Genomic DNA, 17,482 nt, shown 5'->3' on the forward strand with positions numbered 1-17,482 from the left:
ACTCGACTCTACAGACTGTTGCTCATTATGTTCATGGTCTTCATGGTTTCCCCACCTGACGCCCAGACCTTGAGCCGGCTCTAAAACCTCTGCTGTCACCGTGTGATGGTCTGGACTCAGGGATTATCAGGACATCCTGACGTCCTCCTGTTCACTTTGAGAAAATGTTCTTACATAACGACGTCACCGAGGTTAAAATATCAGAGTGAATGTTCACGTTGGGATTAAATCAGGACCCCGGACACTCAGAGGTTTGGGGAGGAAGGTGAGGTTTGATGTTTTATTCATTACGTCTTCAGACATCACGTCTTCAGACAATAGGAGGACAACCTTGAGCATCTGTCTGAGCTGAGCAGGTTATTTTTAGATGTAGTGGACAGGACGGACACACAGTCATTAAGCTGATTATCATTTTATTTGTGAAGCGTTGTGACCAATCAGATCGAGCTGGACCGAATCTGTCAGTCAGTGTGAGCTGCTCCTGCTCTCAGACTAATTAAACTTTTAAATAAAGGTTTGGACATTATTTGAACCCACAGCACCGAGCACAATGTTCCAGGGTCTGAAGTGAAACCCTGATAAACAAGTCTATATTTATACTATTCTCCTGTTTCAGTCCGGTAGCTTCAGCATCTGTGGAAGTTTGTGTTTCATTCATTCATTATGAAAATGTGAATAAAGGCCTGGACTGAAAAGACCAAACCTGTGTGAGAAGAGTCAGAATCACCACAGTGTTGATCTGACAGAGGCAGAGGGACAGTGGGTGGTTTATACAGTACTGAGGTGAGGCTGATGAAGGAACAAGGGACAGGGGTGGGACAGGTGTGGGACAGGTATGCAGGGGGAAACAGAGTCAGGGGACTCACAAACAACAGGACACTCTGAGGACACCTGGTGGGGAGATGAGACACCTTCAGTGATCACAACTCACACAGTGAAACAACATTTCAGGTGTTTGATTTTATTTTCCACAGCACTGACGGTAACTTACTTCACTGTGTCGTCCTGCTGCTGCTCAGCTGTTGTGGAGCTGCTGCCCCCTGGTGTTCATCCATCAGAAAAGAGGCTCAGATCCTCTCCTCTGATTGGCTGACTGACCTGTTGTTACTAGAGCTCCAGAGAGAAGCCTGAGAGAGGAGATGTAAAACTACACTGAGATGCTTTTTGGTTCTTAAACCACAAATATATCTTCTGATGGAGATCAACACTTCAGATAAACCACAGGAGAAGCGTAAAACATGAGACCTTTAATTAATGGAACCTCAGTAAATCTGCACATGAATAAATATTTTATGAATTAAATTTACATTTATTAAGTATTTATTTTTTCCTTTTCTTCACTTGTTTTCTGCTTCAGACAAGAAAAAAAGCGACAGAGACAAACTGGATTTTAACTTTTATTTATTCGATATAATTTTGATCATGAGAAACATAATCAAGGACAAATATAGGAAAAATATCTTTGAACACAGAATCGAACGTCACAGAGCTGCAGAGGCTCTGAAGGAGCAGAGAGAACTGAACACCAGGCTGCAGGAGAGCAGAGATAAATCACACCGAACCAAAAGGAACAAGTGAAGAAGAAAAAGAAACGTAAGTGCTTCAGGTTGGGTGAAAACATTCCTCTGCCGTCAAACTATACACACATACGCATCTACACGTAGGCGACCTCGCTGAGAGTTCAGAGGAGCAGCTGAGCACCTGGTGAAGAAGCAACCCAAGAACTGAATCAGCTGATGTGGCACCTGCACAGGTGTGTGCCGCAGGTGGGAGAGGGGAGGGGGGAGGGGAGGTTTGAGGTATTTCAACTACAAATGGGGGAAAAGATCAGACACAAAACAGACCTCAGAGGATTTTAATGCCCATGCATCGCCCCGACCGGTGGGGCACGTTTTGGTAATATTTCTGAATATATTTCTGTTAATATGTGTCATATACTGCTTATATTTATGTAACCTTTTCCAAAATACACAGGAAATATCTATGTAGGAAAACAGACTGTACAAAAACAAGAAGAATAGCTCTGTATAAACAATAAAACCTTTATATATCAATATATCCTTTATATACTGTTTCTTTTGGTCTGTAGTAAAGAGTACTAAAGTGGTTCCACAGTATCAGACAACACCACTCACTCAACGCACTGATTCATATACATTCATGTCTCCCTCGGCCACCGGGGGGCGTACTGAAGTACGACACAGAAAACTCAAAACAAAGTTCATGCCAAAGCCGTGAAGAACCATCTATTGCACTGAAGTTTGGTTTCTATAGTGAATAAAACAAACAGGTGAATATTTAAACTCTCTCTGAAGAGTTGGTACCACTGTGTGAACTTATAGAAAACTTTTCAAAACACTCACAACAAAAAAACCTGGTTTTTCTCTCATGTAATCACGTTTTTTTCTTTGCTGTATCGTGGTGACTCAGGTTTTACTGAAGAAACAGTTGACACTTTGTCAAAGTGGCTTCGATTCATTAAACAACACAGATGTTGGTTTGTGGAGGAAACAGAAGAACATCTCTCTCTGCTCTGCCTGTGTAACACTGTCGTAACGCTGCCGTACGGCTGTGATGCTGCCCGACGCCTGCTCATCACAGCCGTCCCCGTCCTACTGGACAGACTCTGTGGACGCATCATTATTGTCCTACACAATCAAGCTGACAAGAGATCGTATCTGGTGCAGACACGTTATTATCTTGTACTTGCATTATGATGTTTACACAAGTTACTCTCTTGTAAAAATGATGATGATATTTTACCTGTTTGCACAAATTACTGTCCTGCTCTTGTTTACATACAACATTATAATCATGTTGGCATGAAACATTGTGCAGGAATCATCTCGATCACACGAGATCATATGAAAGTATCAGCTCATGTGAGTCCGTCTGAAATGTTAGAATTCAATCTGAAATAAAACCTGATGTGTTTAATTTATCTGAAAAGTCTTCATAGGTACAACTCTGTAGATTTGATTTCACCAGCTACAATCCACTGTTGTGCAGTAAACACAGTTTTTTTATGATGAAAAGTAAATCTGTAAAATAACTGTATGTTCTGGCATCGAGCTCGAGCAGAGTCTCAGGCTCAGCATCACAAACACAAACACAGAGACAGACAGACAGACAGGTAAACAGGTGGCTACAGTAGAGGTGGAGGGCGTTCAATCAGTGACAGAAGATACTGAACTAAAGGGAGAACGCCACATTAACCAACAACCACAAGAGCTGCAGTCTGAGCCCAGCTGCAGGTCTGATGACGACGTGGTCACCGGGGGCCCTAAAAACAAACTGAACATATTGGCGCTCTTTGGGTTCCTCTCCTCATTTTACTTAAAACATTTAAAGACATGCTCCCTGATGTTGTTACAGAAACTCTGGGGATTATAACAAACACATTTTGGGGGATATATTTATAAAAAATAAAAAATAACATTTTATGTTTGCTATAAATTTTTCTTGGCATTACATCAAAATCAGTTTGTATATCTTAAAGTCATGATATCTAACGTGTCTGAGTATTTTTTATATATTTGCACTCTTTATAAATATCCATGAAAACACTGCTCAGGGCCCCAGAAAGACGAGATCCGCCCGATAGAAAAAAAATTAAACGAGGGAACAGATGCTGATTGGCCAATAGGAGACGAGCAGGAGTCGGTACACATTCATATACAGAGTTGTTGGGAGCAGAACGAAGGCAGGTATGTACATGTCAACAGGTGCATGGCGGGGACACACCTGCAAGGGGCGGAGTCTGTGACGGGTCGGCAGAGAGCGAGGCATCGGTACATGTCAGGTGGCGTCAGCGTGCACCGGGAAAGGTCAGACGTCAGGTGATGGGGTGACAGTTCAGTGTTTGTGGGGGGGCGAGGGAAGGAGGAGTCCATGAGGACAGTTCACAGGGCCTCACAGGTGTGTGTGTGTGTGTGTGTGTGTGTGAGTGTAGTAACTTGGAAAACTGGGCCTGATTCACAGCAGGCAACTGCTGCCACCCAGGATTGGCTGCTGGGTGACTGTTGCCATGGAAACAGATGACAAATGTTAGGAGGGAAGCCAGGAACATTATGAAGATGTGAAAGGCTTCATCGCCATGAACAGACAGACTGTAGCTTGTTTTGACTCAAACCACCAGGCTCACTAAATCTGGATTAATCCACTGCTGAAAATAGTCCCCAGCAGATGCTCTATTTCTTCCTGTTCAAAGTTAAAGGGTTTTAAAAATTAAACGTGTTTTTGAGGCGTTTTTAAAGATTCATGTCCTCAGTAGGAACCAATGAGCTGGGAGCTGCAGACAGAGGGGGGAGGTGTTGAGAGACGGACCATCGGAGGAAATATTCCTGTAAAGTGACATCAGACTTTTCTCCTTGTTTGTATTGATGTGATTTTGCATTTAAAAGATTCAATTATCTCATTGGTCCGTGGTACATCCCCCCCCCACTCCCACAACCCCCCCAACCCCAAACCCCCCCACCCCAATGGTCACTTTGAAATGTTTTTTTTTTTTAAATCTTAACCTTTGACCTGCCACGAGTCGAGTCATCAGGTTTGTGTTTGTGGAGGAGAGGTGAAAGGTCAGGAGAGGGTGGGGTCATGACTCTGAGTGTGTGTGTGTTTGTGTGTGTGTGTGTGTTGACATGTATGTGTATATTTCTGTGTGTGTGTCCTCACAGCGGCCCGTGCTGTGCCTCGTACTTGGCCAGGATGTTCTTGGTGCGTCCAAGCTCTTTCCTCAGGTCGGCCACCTCCTGCCTCAGAGCCGAGTTCTCCTTCTCCAGGAAGCCGGCTCGGATGGCGATCTGGTTCTCTTTGAGCCGCCGCGCGTCCCGGGACCGCTTGGCTGCCAAGTTGTTCTTCCTGCGCCTGGCCCAGTATTTGTCATCCTGCTCAAAATACGCAAAGGAGGAGAGAGGAGACGTGAAAAAAGGGGATTACTTCAAAGAAACACAAACAGAGGAGAGAACAGAGACATCTGAGCTTCAGTCATTACATTCAGTAAAAAGGGGCCTTTCAAAGACATTAACCAGTGAAGGAAATGAAATAGCAACAGACAGTAACAACAAGGCATAAAATACAAAATAACTTAGAATAAATATAACTGCATACAATATGTAAAATAAAAAACAGTAAAATAAAATAAAAAAGTAACAACAACAAATTGCCCCCTAAAGATAAGCATCAGTAAATTAACTTACAAATCAATGTATTAATCTTTAAATAAGTAGATTAAATAATGCATCATTTTAGTTTTGAATTAATCCTCAATAAATAGTTCAAATTAAAAAAGAAGTTTACAAAAACAACAATAATCAACAACAATCAATAATTTAAAAATACATTTATGAATTCATTAATAAATAATGATATTTTAAAATCTATTTTAAATTGAAAGGATAAATAAGGAGCTGGATTCACAAACTGAATTACATTTCAGTTTCTGAACGAATGATTTACAAATAACTGTAGTGTGTAACAAGCTCTTTTGGACAATTAGTTATTAATTAATGAAATACTTCATTACTATTTTCATGACACTTATAATCCTCCACAGATAGTGCACTTTGTTGTAAAAATGGAAATAACATTATTCATTTTATATATATATAAGGTCAGTGCATTAATAATGCAGCAGTACATTGAATGTAATCTCTAATTTCTTTAGCTTGATATGGATATTTAAAAAGAAAAATGAAATAAGTGAGAACTCAGTGTTTCTGCCTCCTAGTGGTCAAACATTGAACCCGTCCAGCTTCTCGTGTCCCTGAGTATCAGAGCCTCAGCGTCTCTGCACAGCTGCTTCCAGCCGCTCATCACTGGAGCGCAGCCACACACAGATCCACTTTTTATTTGAACAAATTAAAAGCTAAATCCTCTCGGCTCAACCTCACAGTGACCAGCAGCACTCCCTCATTCAGTCCTGTATAAGCCTCTTAAACCAGGAGGACACGCCCCCTCGGGGCTGGAAGCAGCCAATAGGAGAGCAGAGGCTGCTGACGGACAGATGAACAAAAAGACAACGAATCCACCTCTCCACCTGGTCGTTCCATCCCAGCCTGCTGTGCTGGTTTAAGCCGAGTCAACTGTAATCAGCAGTAATGGTCAGATTCAAAACTCCACACCAGAGGACGAGTTGAAGAACCTCAGTGCAGCGTAGTATTTTGGTACAGTATGGTACTGTCTATACTACACGTCTATACTTTAACTAAAGTTTTCAAGGTTCTGAAAATACAGACAGGAAATCAGAAAGCTCCGGCAGCTTTGAACCACCTTCCCCTTCAGAACCGGCTCCAAATTACCTTCAGGTCGTCGGGGATGAAGACCTTACGAGCTTTCTTGATCATCGGCTGTGGTTTCAGCTCCTCGGCCGAGAACTTGCGTTTGCGAGGGTCGAAGATCTCCTGCCCCGGCACGCTGGACAGAGCCAGGTCTGCCGGGTCGGGCTCGTACCCAACAGGAACCTGGATGGAGTCTGGGTCGATGGGGCTGGGAGTGTTTCTGGAGTTTGGGAGGCCTGGAGGAAATGGAGACAAACAGAGCGTGTCAGAGACATCACTGGAAGTTAAAGCCAAGAAACGAGAAGAAAAAAGATCAGATGTCAAACAATAACTCAGGAGGGCGGATATCAGAGGTCACGGTGTCCTAACGAGACATATTCCACAAAGAGATAATCCTCCTGTCACTGCAGAATGTCTGCGTTCAAAGTCTGACCTCATAAAACCATAAAAAACTGTCTAGCTGCAGCTGATGAAGGTTTAGGCTGCAGGCTGACTCACTGAAGTCGTTTCTGAGCTGCTGATATTCAGTAACAGTAAAACTTATGGAGGAAGAAAAATCGAAACACAGCCACTGATTATCAAGCTCAGTGTGTATGAAAAATTTTGATATCATTTATACATTTAAGTCATAACCCACAAATAAAATCATTTAACTTTAGAGACACATGGAATCAGTTAAAAAAAAAGAAATTAAACAGAGAACAGGCTCAAAGTCAGGACATTAATTTAAAAATAAAATAATTACCAGCATATCACCATATAAGACATCCCAACTAAAGCATTATTAATTATAATTAATCATTATTATTATGGACTATTGTTGAAAATGATAATCAATCAAGAGGGAAACATTTTATTTATTTTAGTAAATAAGTCACATTTTGAAAGAATTTATCTGTATTTATTTTTAGAGGTTATGACTCTAAAGTATTGATCCTTCAGTAATCGATCGTCCTCTGAGGCTGCAGTGTCGAGCTGCAGCCACCAGGTGGTAACAGACCTGAAGTTCCACCTGCTACCACACAGAAACCATCAAACCCTGGTCTGCAGGTCGGAGAAGTGACCGAGCAGCTTCAGGAACGGTGTTCACTGTTCAACCATGAAGACGTGACTCTGCTCCACCTCGTCCCAAATCATCAGGAAACTAACCAAACGCCTGCAGCTCATGGAGGAGTGTGTGTGTGTGTGTGTGTGTGTGTGTGTGTGTGTGTGAGCTTCAAAGGCCTGTTTGAAGGTTCCAATGTGGTTTTAGGATTAAGGTCAGACCAGGTGAGGGGTTCGGGTTTGTACAGAAAACAAAAATCAATTTCACCACTGACACTTTAAACTTGAGCTGCAACAACTATTCAATTATTATTATTGATCATTATTTATAAGTAAAGCTTTGGAACATCAGCTGCTTCTTCATGTATGACAGTAAACTGAACATTAGACTGTAATAATACAATAAAACTAGTTATCTAAACAGTATTAACGGACCTTTGCAAATTCATTGACAACTGTAAATAATTTCTCCTGGACCGGAGTCACTGAACTGACGGTAGTGTCTCCTGCTTGGACACAGTGCAGAGCCGTGTGACAGTGAAGGAAACGTTCATCACGCTTTTTTTGTTTGTGCAGTTCCTGCTTGTTTTGCACTAATTTACTCAACAAGCGACGGGTTTGAAAAAGCCCCAGAAATCCTGTGAGCTGATGTCAGTGAACTACACACCAGCTGCTCTGTGCTGTACGCTGTGACGGACTCGAACGCAGCGCTGCTGTGTGAGCAGGTGGGAGCTGCGCAGCAGCACATGATGTGCCTCGCTGCCTCAAACGTGACGCTGAGAGACATCCTGACACGTGCATGTGAGGGTGCGTGTGCAACATGAGCACGTTCGCCGTGTGTGAGCTGCTGGGTCGTAGTTCCTGATGTTTCCAGACACAGTGACCCTGTAGCTCGTCTGTGCAGCAGCTGATCCCAGGAGAGCAGCAGCAGGTTGGACCACCTGATGTTCCTGGACCACTTCAGGCTTTTCAGGCCGCTGAAGTCTCCTCGAATACTGTGAGCTCATGTTATGATCTGATCAGCTCCTGTCTTCTCTCTACGGAAGCCCAGAGGAACAAGTGAACAAAAAAAATCTCATCAAGATTTTGAGGTGTTTGCTTTTGTAAGGTTCATTTGTCTCATGTTTTTACCTGTTAAAATAAAAAAACTTTTTTTGAAATTAGTACTAGAAAAACTTTTTTTTCACTTGCCTTCAGGACTTCCATACTTGGACTGTCACAGAGAGATTTTAGCGAGTAAATGAAACTGGGGAACTGTAAAAGGCAGGCGGGAATAAAACTAGATCATACCTGCAAATCAGGAGCTAAAAGAATAGTTTGGGATTATAAAACTAAAACAGCAGAGACACTGATTTAAAAAGTCACTTTCGAGGCTTTGAGTCTACAGATTCTAAACTGCAGGTTTTGCAGGTCAGAAGTGGTTTTCACTTCAGGACAGGAAGAGGAAGCAGTTCAGGTTCTGCAGTGACTCCACCTAACGAGCAGGATGTGGATGTTTGTCTCTCTCTCTCTCAGTCAGTTTGTTGTTCCTCATCTGGTGAATCCGGAGTAACCCTGGTTGTTCCTGCCTCCTTATCAGTCACGGGGCCATGTGGGAAAACAAATATGCCAGATTATGCCATAGATTACTGGGCTATATTTAGACGTCACAGCCGCTGCTGGAGTGAAACTAGGATTTGATGCAGAGTTATAGGAAATATTTACATCCTTCACAGCAAAGTCAGTGGAAAATTATTTAACTTTCTTCACTTAACATTATTTAGAGTTCAAGAGTTAATGTTAATGCATCAAACATGAAAAAAATTAATCAGCAAAATTTATAATATAGATATAAATATGACCAGATCTGCAGGACCTTTCACAATAACAGTTTGTGATCTGTTCTCAAAACGTTGTAGAGATTGTTAAAGGAATCACAGCTCCCTCTGGAGGCGGTGGAGACCAAACCCGGAGCTGATAGAGCAGAAATACTGGATCTGGATTCATCAGGTGGTTTTCAGGTTGTTCTGCTGCCTCCACATGGACAATAATCTGTTCAAGTCCTGACTGGGATCTGATTCAGTTCAGAGTTTCTGTTCTATAAATGAAAGTTAAAGTTTCTCTGAGCGCACCTTAAATCTCAACACCTGGATGTACCTGCAGGATTCATGATGTCACAGCTAGTTTGGAGCCAATCACAGTCCAGTATGAGAAGGAGAGGAGAGCAATATGACGTTTTAGTGGGAAAGTTGTGTCTGATAGAAATGTATTGTTTTCATGTGTGAGCACACGTGAGGAGGTGATCAGAACATCAGCATCGACCTTTAAAAACACATCAGCTGATTCTGAGAACAAACCTGCTGTGATCCTCCAGACCTGAACTCTGAGCCAGGAGGAGTCTCCCAGACTGACTCATACTGTGTGTGTGTGTGTGTGTGTGTGTGTGTGTGTGTGTGACAGGATTATTAGTTGATTTGAATGTAAATACAGACTTGGAAACTTGTGTGTGTGTGTGTGTGTGTGTGTGGATATGAGGGTTGCCGCCCCCTGACCTACTTTTGCAGAGAACACTATGTTCTTAAAACACTGATCTCATGCAGGGACAGGCACACACACACTCTCTCACACACACACAAACACACACACACACACACACACACACACACACACACACACACACACACAGTCGAGTCACATGGCCTACTTCTGCAGAGAACACTATGTTCTTAAAACACTGATCTCACACAGGGACAGGCACGCGTGCACAGACACACACTCCCTCCCTCTCTCACACACACACACACACACACACACACACACCAGCGAGTCCAGTCACATGTCTGTGCACGCTGTGAGGACCACTTGTTTTCTTTCTCTATAAACATGTGGATCACGGAGAGAGTAAAAAGAAGCGGAAGCTCTCACCTTCACACACACACACTAGCACAGATACACACACGCACACGCACACACACAAGCATGCACACACACACACACACACACACACACACACACACACACACACATCTGTTGAGGTGTTGAACCTGACACTTGTCTCACTCGAGTTGTTTGAGGTCGACTTCTCTGTGATTTGGTCGCAGGATATTTCAAATACACATTCCCAGAATTCCATGTTGGTGGACACGTCGGCCTCCGGGCAGGAAGCTGAAGATTTATTGATTCAGTCACCTGACAGTCAGGGCCGGAGCCAGGACTTCAGGACAGGTCCCCCCCACACATCCCCCATCACAGCCACCGAGTATGTGAGGCCTGGGTTTCAGTGCATTAGTTTGAGGATGCTGGAGCAGTCCTTCCATGATACGTCTCACTGAGGTAAATAAAGATGTTCCCACAAAATCTTTTTGGTTAAATTTTGTCTGACTGCGAGCAGCAGTTTAAAAAAAAAGCTTTACTAAAATAGTCTAGAATCGAGAAGATTTTAGTCGCTGCATGAAGTCCATAAAGTCATTAAGCGTCTTTTAGTAGTGGCAGTTAAATCAGCAGCCAGAAGCTTCCTGTTGTTCCAGACCAGTGTCATGAAATGGTTCATTTTAGTTATGTGCATCTTTCAAAACTTCTATCTCTTGTTTTCATGCAGGAACAATCCTTCTAAAGAATAAGTTGACCTTCAATATCAGCTCTCAGTATCAGACACTCAATACATTATGGTTTACCTGTACATTATATGAAGCTGTGGCTCTAACTATAGTCCCTGTTTATTTCTGAGGGTTTTTGGCCCAAATGTTTTCTAATTTAGTGTAAAACCTCTGGGGAGGTTGGAAACATGACTTCAGTGGTGTGTAGCTGCAGCCACACTCAGCGTTCTGCTGTAACTGGTAACTAATGTCCAGTTAATTCCAACCAAGAAATCGTTTCATCTCAGACTCACTTCAACAGGTTCGTCCTCCCCGGTGTCCGATCAAAGAGTCGGTCACGTGAGTGACTTCAACACTCAGCTGAGTGATTTCTCTAAACAAAGACCAAATCCCTCCCTGCGGCCCTGAACGCCTCCTGACTGACTGTTTTCTGCTCATCCATCACTACTAATCACTCAAGAGGACAAAGGAGCTAAGAGGCTGTCCTCCTACTGCAGCTGCAGCTCCTCATCAAGGAGACAAACATTTTTCATTTTGTTTCCAGCTCGAGACGACGGGCAGCAAAGAGGAAACTGGTGATCTGGTGGCTGAATCTGTTATTTTCTGCCTCCTCTTCGACCATTAAATCAAAAGTGCTAAACTATCGTCACTATGCTGATGACACTCTGCTTTATCTGCAGATAAAACTGAGCAGGCTGACCAGGGTCATTACCTCGTACATGGTCATTCTGGGCAATTTCTCAGTTTCCTGTCACTACTGTGCTGATGACAAGCTGCCTCGTCTTTACCTACAAAATAACCGTGGTCACGTGGACACTGAACAGCTGGTCACACTCTCTTTATAATCTATAAAAATTAGTGTAAAACAATATTTGCTCACAACAGTAGAAAATGTCAAAAACCCAGCAGCATGGTTTACAGGCAGGTTCCCTGCGCTGTCGAGTCTCTACACCTCAGGTGGTGAATGTTTGTGTTGTTACCTGCTCTTGCCGGGCTGCTGTGCAGGCAATTCGGGGAGACGACGCTCGTGTTTACAGAGGTGGAGGCGTGGTTGCTGAGGTCCATCACCGAGGGTGCCGGCGTGGGTGGGGCTGAGGGCATGATCGGCGGCTGGCGTGACGGAGTGTGTGGTTGGTGCTGGTCGTGGTGGTGGTGGTGGTGGTGTGAGGGGCTGGAGGGGATGCCGTTCTCAGACAGGAACTCTTCCAGGTCCATGTACTCCAGCTGGAAGGTATCTCCGTCGTAGGGCAGGGTCTTGTCCCACAGTGTGGGCCCCAGGAAGGCTGACTGGGGGGTGCTGTGCTCCTCCTCCAGGTTCTTCTCCTTCTCCTGCTCCTTGGTGAAAGCTGACAGGACGGAGGGGAGAGCTCAGTACAAACCAAAAAACAAAACTACAACTACAGTTTATCAGTGTTATCAATACACTGTTTAATGTGTTAAAAGTTGGGGGAATATTTCTATAGACGAGGATTCACAGAAACACAGAAAGCACCACAGAGCATCTTTCATGAGTAAATTAACCTCTGAAAACTTCTGCACAAACACTTCAGCTCAGTGAACACAAAGATGTTTCCATGCTTCAGGTGAGTATGAGGAAATTTAAGTTGCTATTAAAGTCGAACGATGTTGGTCTCCTCTGTGTCCTTCAAGAGGACTGAAGGGTTTAAACAGACAGACAGTGGGAACCATTTGAACTATGGGGAAACTTAATCTGTGTTATTAAGGAGTTTCCAACTATCTGTAACCTCACAGGATGACGAGCCACCAAAACCACTTGTGATTTCTGTTTAGACCAAGAACAAAAAAGCAAAGACTTGACATCAGCCTGTAGATACATGTAACTTTACAGAACCTTAAACTTCAATAACAACACAACCTCCATGGCTCCTTATTGACAACGTGTCCAGGAGCAGTGAGGAGTGTCCTTGACCAAAACTCTGGACCTCTATCAGCTCCAGCTGACCTCTGACCTCTCCACAGACAGATGGATCTCTCCCACAGGAATCCATACAGTTCTCAACATGCAGGATTATTGATTAAGAGTGTTTTCATGACACCTGACAGATTTCTCATTACCAATAATCAGGGATTTCTGGGGCTGACAGATGGTTTATTTCTACGACTGAAATGTTAGAAGTGTAGGAAACAGACTCGTTTGATGAGTGTGAAAGGTCACAGGACAATTTGAGGGAAAATTATGTTTCATTTGTTTAATTTTTTGGACACTTTCATCCCTTCATGCGTCTAAGAATCCTTAAAAATTAAACTACCAGAGAAGGACAAATCCCTCAAGTCAAAATGAGGACAACTCATTTCCACACCTGAAGTTGACATTAAATTTCATTTTACAGGCTCACCAGCCAGAAAGGTTGGGACCCACTGCTAAAGAGGGTCATGTAATCCTCCTGCTGATTTCTAAACATGATAACCAGAGGATTTATTGACTCCTGGACTAAAAAGCCTTCAGGGGCCGTACTGTGAATAAATCCAGGCTACAACCCTGATGGATGTTGTTCTGCTTGACCAGGTCACGTCCCCATATTTCTGTCTTGTTTATTGAAGAGAAGAACGGTTTACACTCCACTGTTAAAACATATGTTCCACATGTTGAGTGTTAAAGGCTGATTTAAACTAAAACAAACAAAAAATAATACAACTGGTGAAATAATCAGTGACTCAAAAAACAGAATCCAAGTCTGAAACCATTTTGATAATTGATTCATCATTATAGCACTTTTAAGCATAATCATCAAAAAATCTTGTGCAATGTGAATATTTTCTGCTTGTCTTTGTCTTATGTGATGATATATCACATATCTTTGAGTTGAACACAAGGTGATGGAGGTTTGTCACTATTTTCTGACTTTTCTCAGACAGGATGATTAATTAACAAACATTTTCAGACAAAATGATGAGAAAAATAAATGTTACTTGAAGCCGAACAAGATTTAGAGGATAATTAAAGGAGATAAAAATATAACTGAACAGTTTGATAGTATATTTGTGATGTTTTCTAAAAAATACTCTGAAAATAATACAGAGTTTGGTTGGTTCTTAGCCAAACTGGGTGGGAGGGGTTTTGCTGGGGGGGATTTACATTTATGACCTGAGGATTAAAATCCTGTCTGCAGCTCTGATGTGTTTGACAAACACATTTAACAAACTACATGTTCAAACAGTAATGTCAGATATAATTACATGACTTATGGAAATCATGGAAATAAAGACTGTGTGTTCCTCAGGAGGCCGTTAATTTGTCCAACATTCCCGCTGCTCAGGAGCCTTTTTCAGGCAGGAAGCTGACAGCTCTGGTCTCTCTGAACTCCCTGTTTGTGTGAGAAGTTTCTGCCTGGAGCTCAGACTCAGAGTTCACAGCTCCACACTGTCACTGCAGCCTCCAGGACCCCGCAGCTGCACAGCCTGAAGCCTGAGGACTTGTTGAAAGTGCGGATAGACGCTGCTCAGGTCAGCGGTGCAGCCGGACACGGTCCAGACGAGCCCGGAGCGCCTGAGCCTCACAGACAGGACCGGACACACAGAGACAGAGGACACAGAGACAGAGGACACACAGAGACAGAGCACACACAGAGACAGAGGACACACAGAGACAGAGGACACAGAGACAGAGCACACACAGAGACAGAGGACACACAGAGACAGAGGACACAGAGACAGAGCACACACAGAGACAGAGGACACACAGAGACAGAGGACACAGAGACAGAGCACACACAGAGACAGAGGACACACAGAGACAGAGGACACAGAGACAGAGCACACAGAGACAGAGGACACACAGAGACAGAGGACACAGAGACAGAGCACACACAGAGACAGAGGACACACAGAGACAGAGGACACAGAGACAGAGCACACAGAGACAGAGGACACACAGAGACAGAGGACACACAGACAGAGGACACACAGACAGAGGACACACAGACAGAGCACACACAGAGACAGAGGACACACACAGACAGAGCACACAGAGACAGAGGACACACAGAGACAGAGGACACACAGACAGAGCACACAGAGACAGAGGACACACAGAGACAGAGGACACAGAGACAGAGCACACAGAGACAGAGGACACACAGAGACAGAGGACACAGAGACAGAGGACACACAGAGACAGAGCACACAGAGACAGAGGACACAGAGACAGAGGACACACATAGACAGAGCACACACAGAGACAGAGGACATGCAGAGACAGAGGACACAGAGACAGAGCACACAGAGACAGAGCACACAGAGACAGAGGACACACAGAGACAGAGGACACACAGACAGAGGACACAGAGACAGAGCACACAGAGACAGAGGACACAGAGACAGAGGACACACATAGACAGAGCACACAGAGACAGAGGACACAGAGACAGAGGACACACATAGACAGAGGACACAGAGACAGAGGACACACATAGACAGAGCACACAGAGACAGAGGACACACAGAGACAGAGGACACAGAGACAGAGGACACAGAGACAGAGGACACAGAGACAGACAGAGGACACAGAGACAGAGGACACAGAGACAGACAGAGGACACAGAGACAGAGGACACAGAGACAGAGCACACAGAGACAGAGGACACAGAGACAGAGGACACACAGAGACAGAGCACACAGAGACAGACAGAGGACACAGAGACAGAGGACACAGAGACAGAGGACACAGAGAGACAGAGGACACAGAGACAGAGCACACAGAGACAGAGGACACACAGAGACAGAGGACACACAGAGACAGAGCACACAGAGACAGAGGACACAGAGACAGAGCACACAGAGACAGAGGACACAGAGACAGAGGACACAGAGACAGACAGAGGACACAGAGACAGAGGACACAGAGACAGACAGAGGACACAGAGACAGAGGACACAGACAGAGCACACAGAGACAGAGGACACAGAGACAGAGCACACAGAGACAGAGGACACACAGAGACAGAGGACACAGAGACAGAGGACACAGAGACAGAGCACACAGAGACAGAGGACACAGAGACAGACAGAGGACACAGAGACAGAGGACACAGAGACAGAGGACACACAGAGACAGAGCACACAGAGACAGAGGACACAGAGACAGAGGACACACAGAGACAGAGCACACAGAGACAGAGGACACAGAGACAGAGGACACACAGAGACAGAGGACACAGAGACAGAGGACACAGAGACAGACAGAGGACACAGAGACAGAGGACACAGAGACAGAGCACACAGAGACAGAGGACACAGAGACAGAGGACACACATAGACAGAGGACACAGAGACAGAGGACACAGAGACAGAGCACACAGAGACAGAGGACACAGAGACAGAGGACACACAGAGACAGAGCACACAGAGACAGAGGACACACAGAGACAGAGCACACAGAGACAGAGGACACAGAGACAGAGCACACAGAGACAGAGGACACAGAGACAGACAGAGGACACAGAGACAGAGCACACAGAGACAGAGGACACAGAGACAGAGGACACACATAGACAGAGGACACAGAGACAGAGGACACACAGAGACAGAGCACACAGAGACAGAGGACACAGAGACAGAGGACACAGAGACAGAGCACACAGAGACAGAGGACACAGAGACAGAGGACACACATAGACAGAGGACACAGAGACAGAGGACACAGAGACAGAGCACACAGAGACAGAGGACACAGAGACAGAGGACACAGAGACAGAGGACACCTCACCTTCATGATGCAGCGGCAGCTTCATCGGGTTCTCCAGCAGAGACTTGAGCACTCCGTGCGTGGCCGGCGGGAGGAAGCCTGGACTCAGCGGGATGGGGAGTCGGGACATTTTCTCCAGAACGCCTCCTTGCATTTGGAAACCGAGGATCCGGAAAAACCGCAGAAACAAAAAAAGAGAAAGAAACAAAAATGCGCGTAAAAAGAAACGGAGGAGAATGAGCCGCTGCTGCAGCTACATGAGACCGAGAGGAGGACAGGGAGGAAGCCGCAGAGTTCAGACGCGGGTCGGCGCGGGATGAGCTGCGGGCGCGGCGGCGGCTGACCGGACACACCGATCACCGGAGGGCTGCTGACGTCACACCGAGAGCCACACACCCGCCTCTTTACCCCCCCCCCCCCCCCCCCCCTCCCTGCCAGCGCCTCCTCTTCAAATCAGCCGACAGACCAACTGTATGCAGCATAATATGTGATTCATGCAAAATATGCTCATTATTATTGTTGTTATTGTTTGAACATTGTGGTCAGTTTATTAGGAACACCCTGCTCCACCCAGTCAGAGACTCATCTGTCCTCTGCTGAGCTGTCCTCACCTTCAGCTCTGCGTTGGTCAAAGGGTTGATGAAGACCAGTGCTTTTAAAATTCTCCCTGTCTTCAACATCTGCACACATCAGCATCGCATCATGGAGTGGCTCCGGTTCAGGACCCTGTGAATCGCCTGGCTGTGGTTAGGGTCAGGCAACTGAAACTCTTGGTTAGGTTTGGTTACAGTTAATAAAACCCTGACTCCTACAGATGATGGAGAAATTCTTCAAATAATTTTAAACTACAAAAACAATATCAATATGAATTAATTCTGTTAT

At 44.7% G+C, this 17,482-nt stretch overlaps 1 protein-coding gene across 2 annotated transcripts; it reads right to left on the reverse strand.

Moving 5' to 3' along the window:
* Nucleotides 1-4,498: 4,498 nt before the first annotated feature.
* On the reverse strand, nt 4,499-16,948 carry hlfb (HLF transcription factor, PAR bZIP family member b). 2 transcript variants are annotated; one of them, XM_071462486.1, is made up of 4 exons: nt 16,622-16,948; nt 11,878-12,243; nt 6,300-6,514; nt 4,499-4,889 (listed from the first exon to the last, which is right to left on the reverse strand). In XM_071462486.1, the coding sequence occupies exons 1-4, from the start codon at nt 16,752-16,754 to the stop codon at nt 4,671-4,673; spliced, it is 933 nt and encodes a 310-aa protein (XP_071318587.1). In that variant the 5' UTR covers nt 16,755-16,948; the 3' UTR covers nt 4,499-4,670. The 2 variants fall into 2 exon arrangements, with proteins under 2 accessions (XP_071318587.1, XP_071318588.1); XM_071462487.1 differs by having other exon boundaries at nt 4,499-4,886; nt 16,622-16,941.
* Nucleotides 16,949-17,482: the final 534 nt, after the last annotated feature.

Source organism: Trachinotus anak, unplaced genomic scaffold (assembly GCF_046630095.1).
Source record: "Trachinotus anak isolate AG129_WGS33_773 ecotype Australia unplaced genomic scaffold, CSIRO_AGI_Tana_v1 ptg000025l, whole genome shotgun sequence".
NCBI classification, from domain to species: Eukaryota; Metazoa; Chordata; class Actinopteri; order Carangiformes; family Carangidae; genus Trachinotus; species Trachinotus anak.

Excerpts from the sequence above, each read along its gene's own strand:
- hlfb (XM_071462486.1), bottom strand. The coding sequence starts at position 16,754 with ATGCAAGGAGGCGTTCTGGAGAAAATGTCCCGACTCCCCATCCCGCTG. Across the intron at positions 6,515-11,877 it reads CAGCAGCCCGGCAAGAGCAG|GCCTCCCAAACTCCAGAAAC; the intron begins GTAACAACACAA and ends CATTTCCTCCAG. Across the intron at positions 4,890-6,299 it reads TCATCCCCGACGACCTGAAG|CAGGATGACAAATACTGGGC; the intron begins GTAATTTGGAGC and ends GCGTATTTTGAG.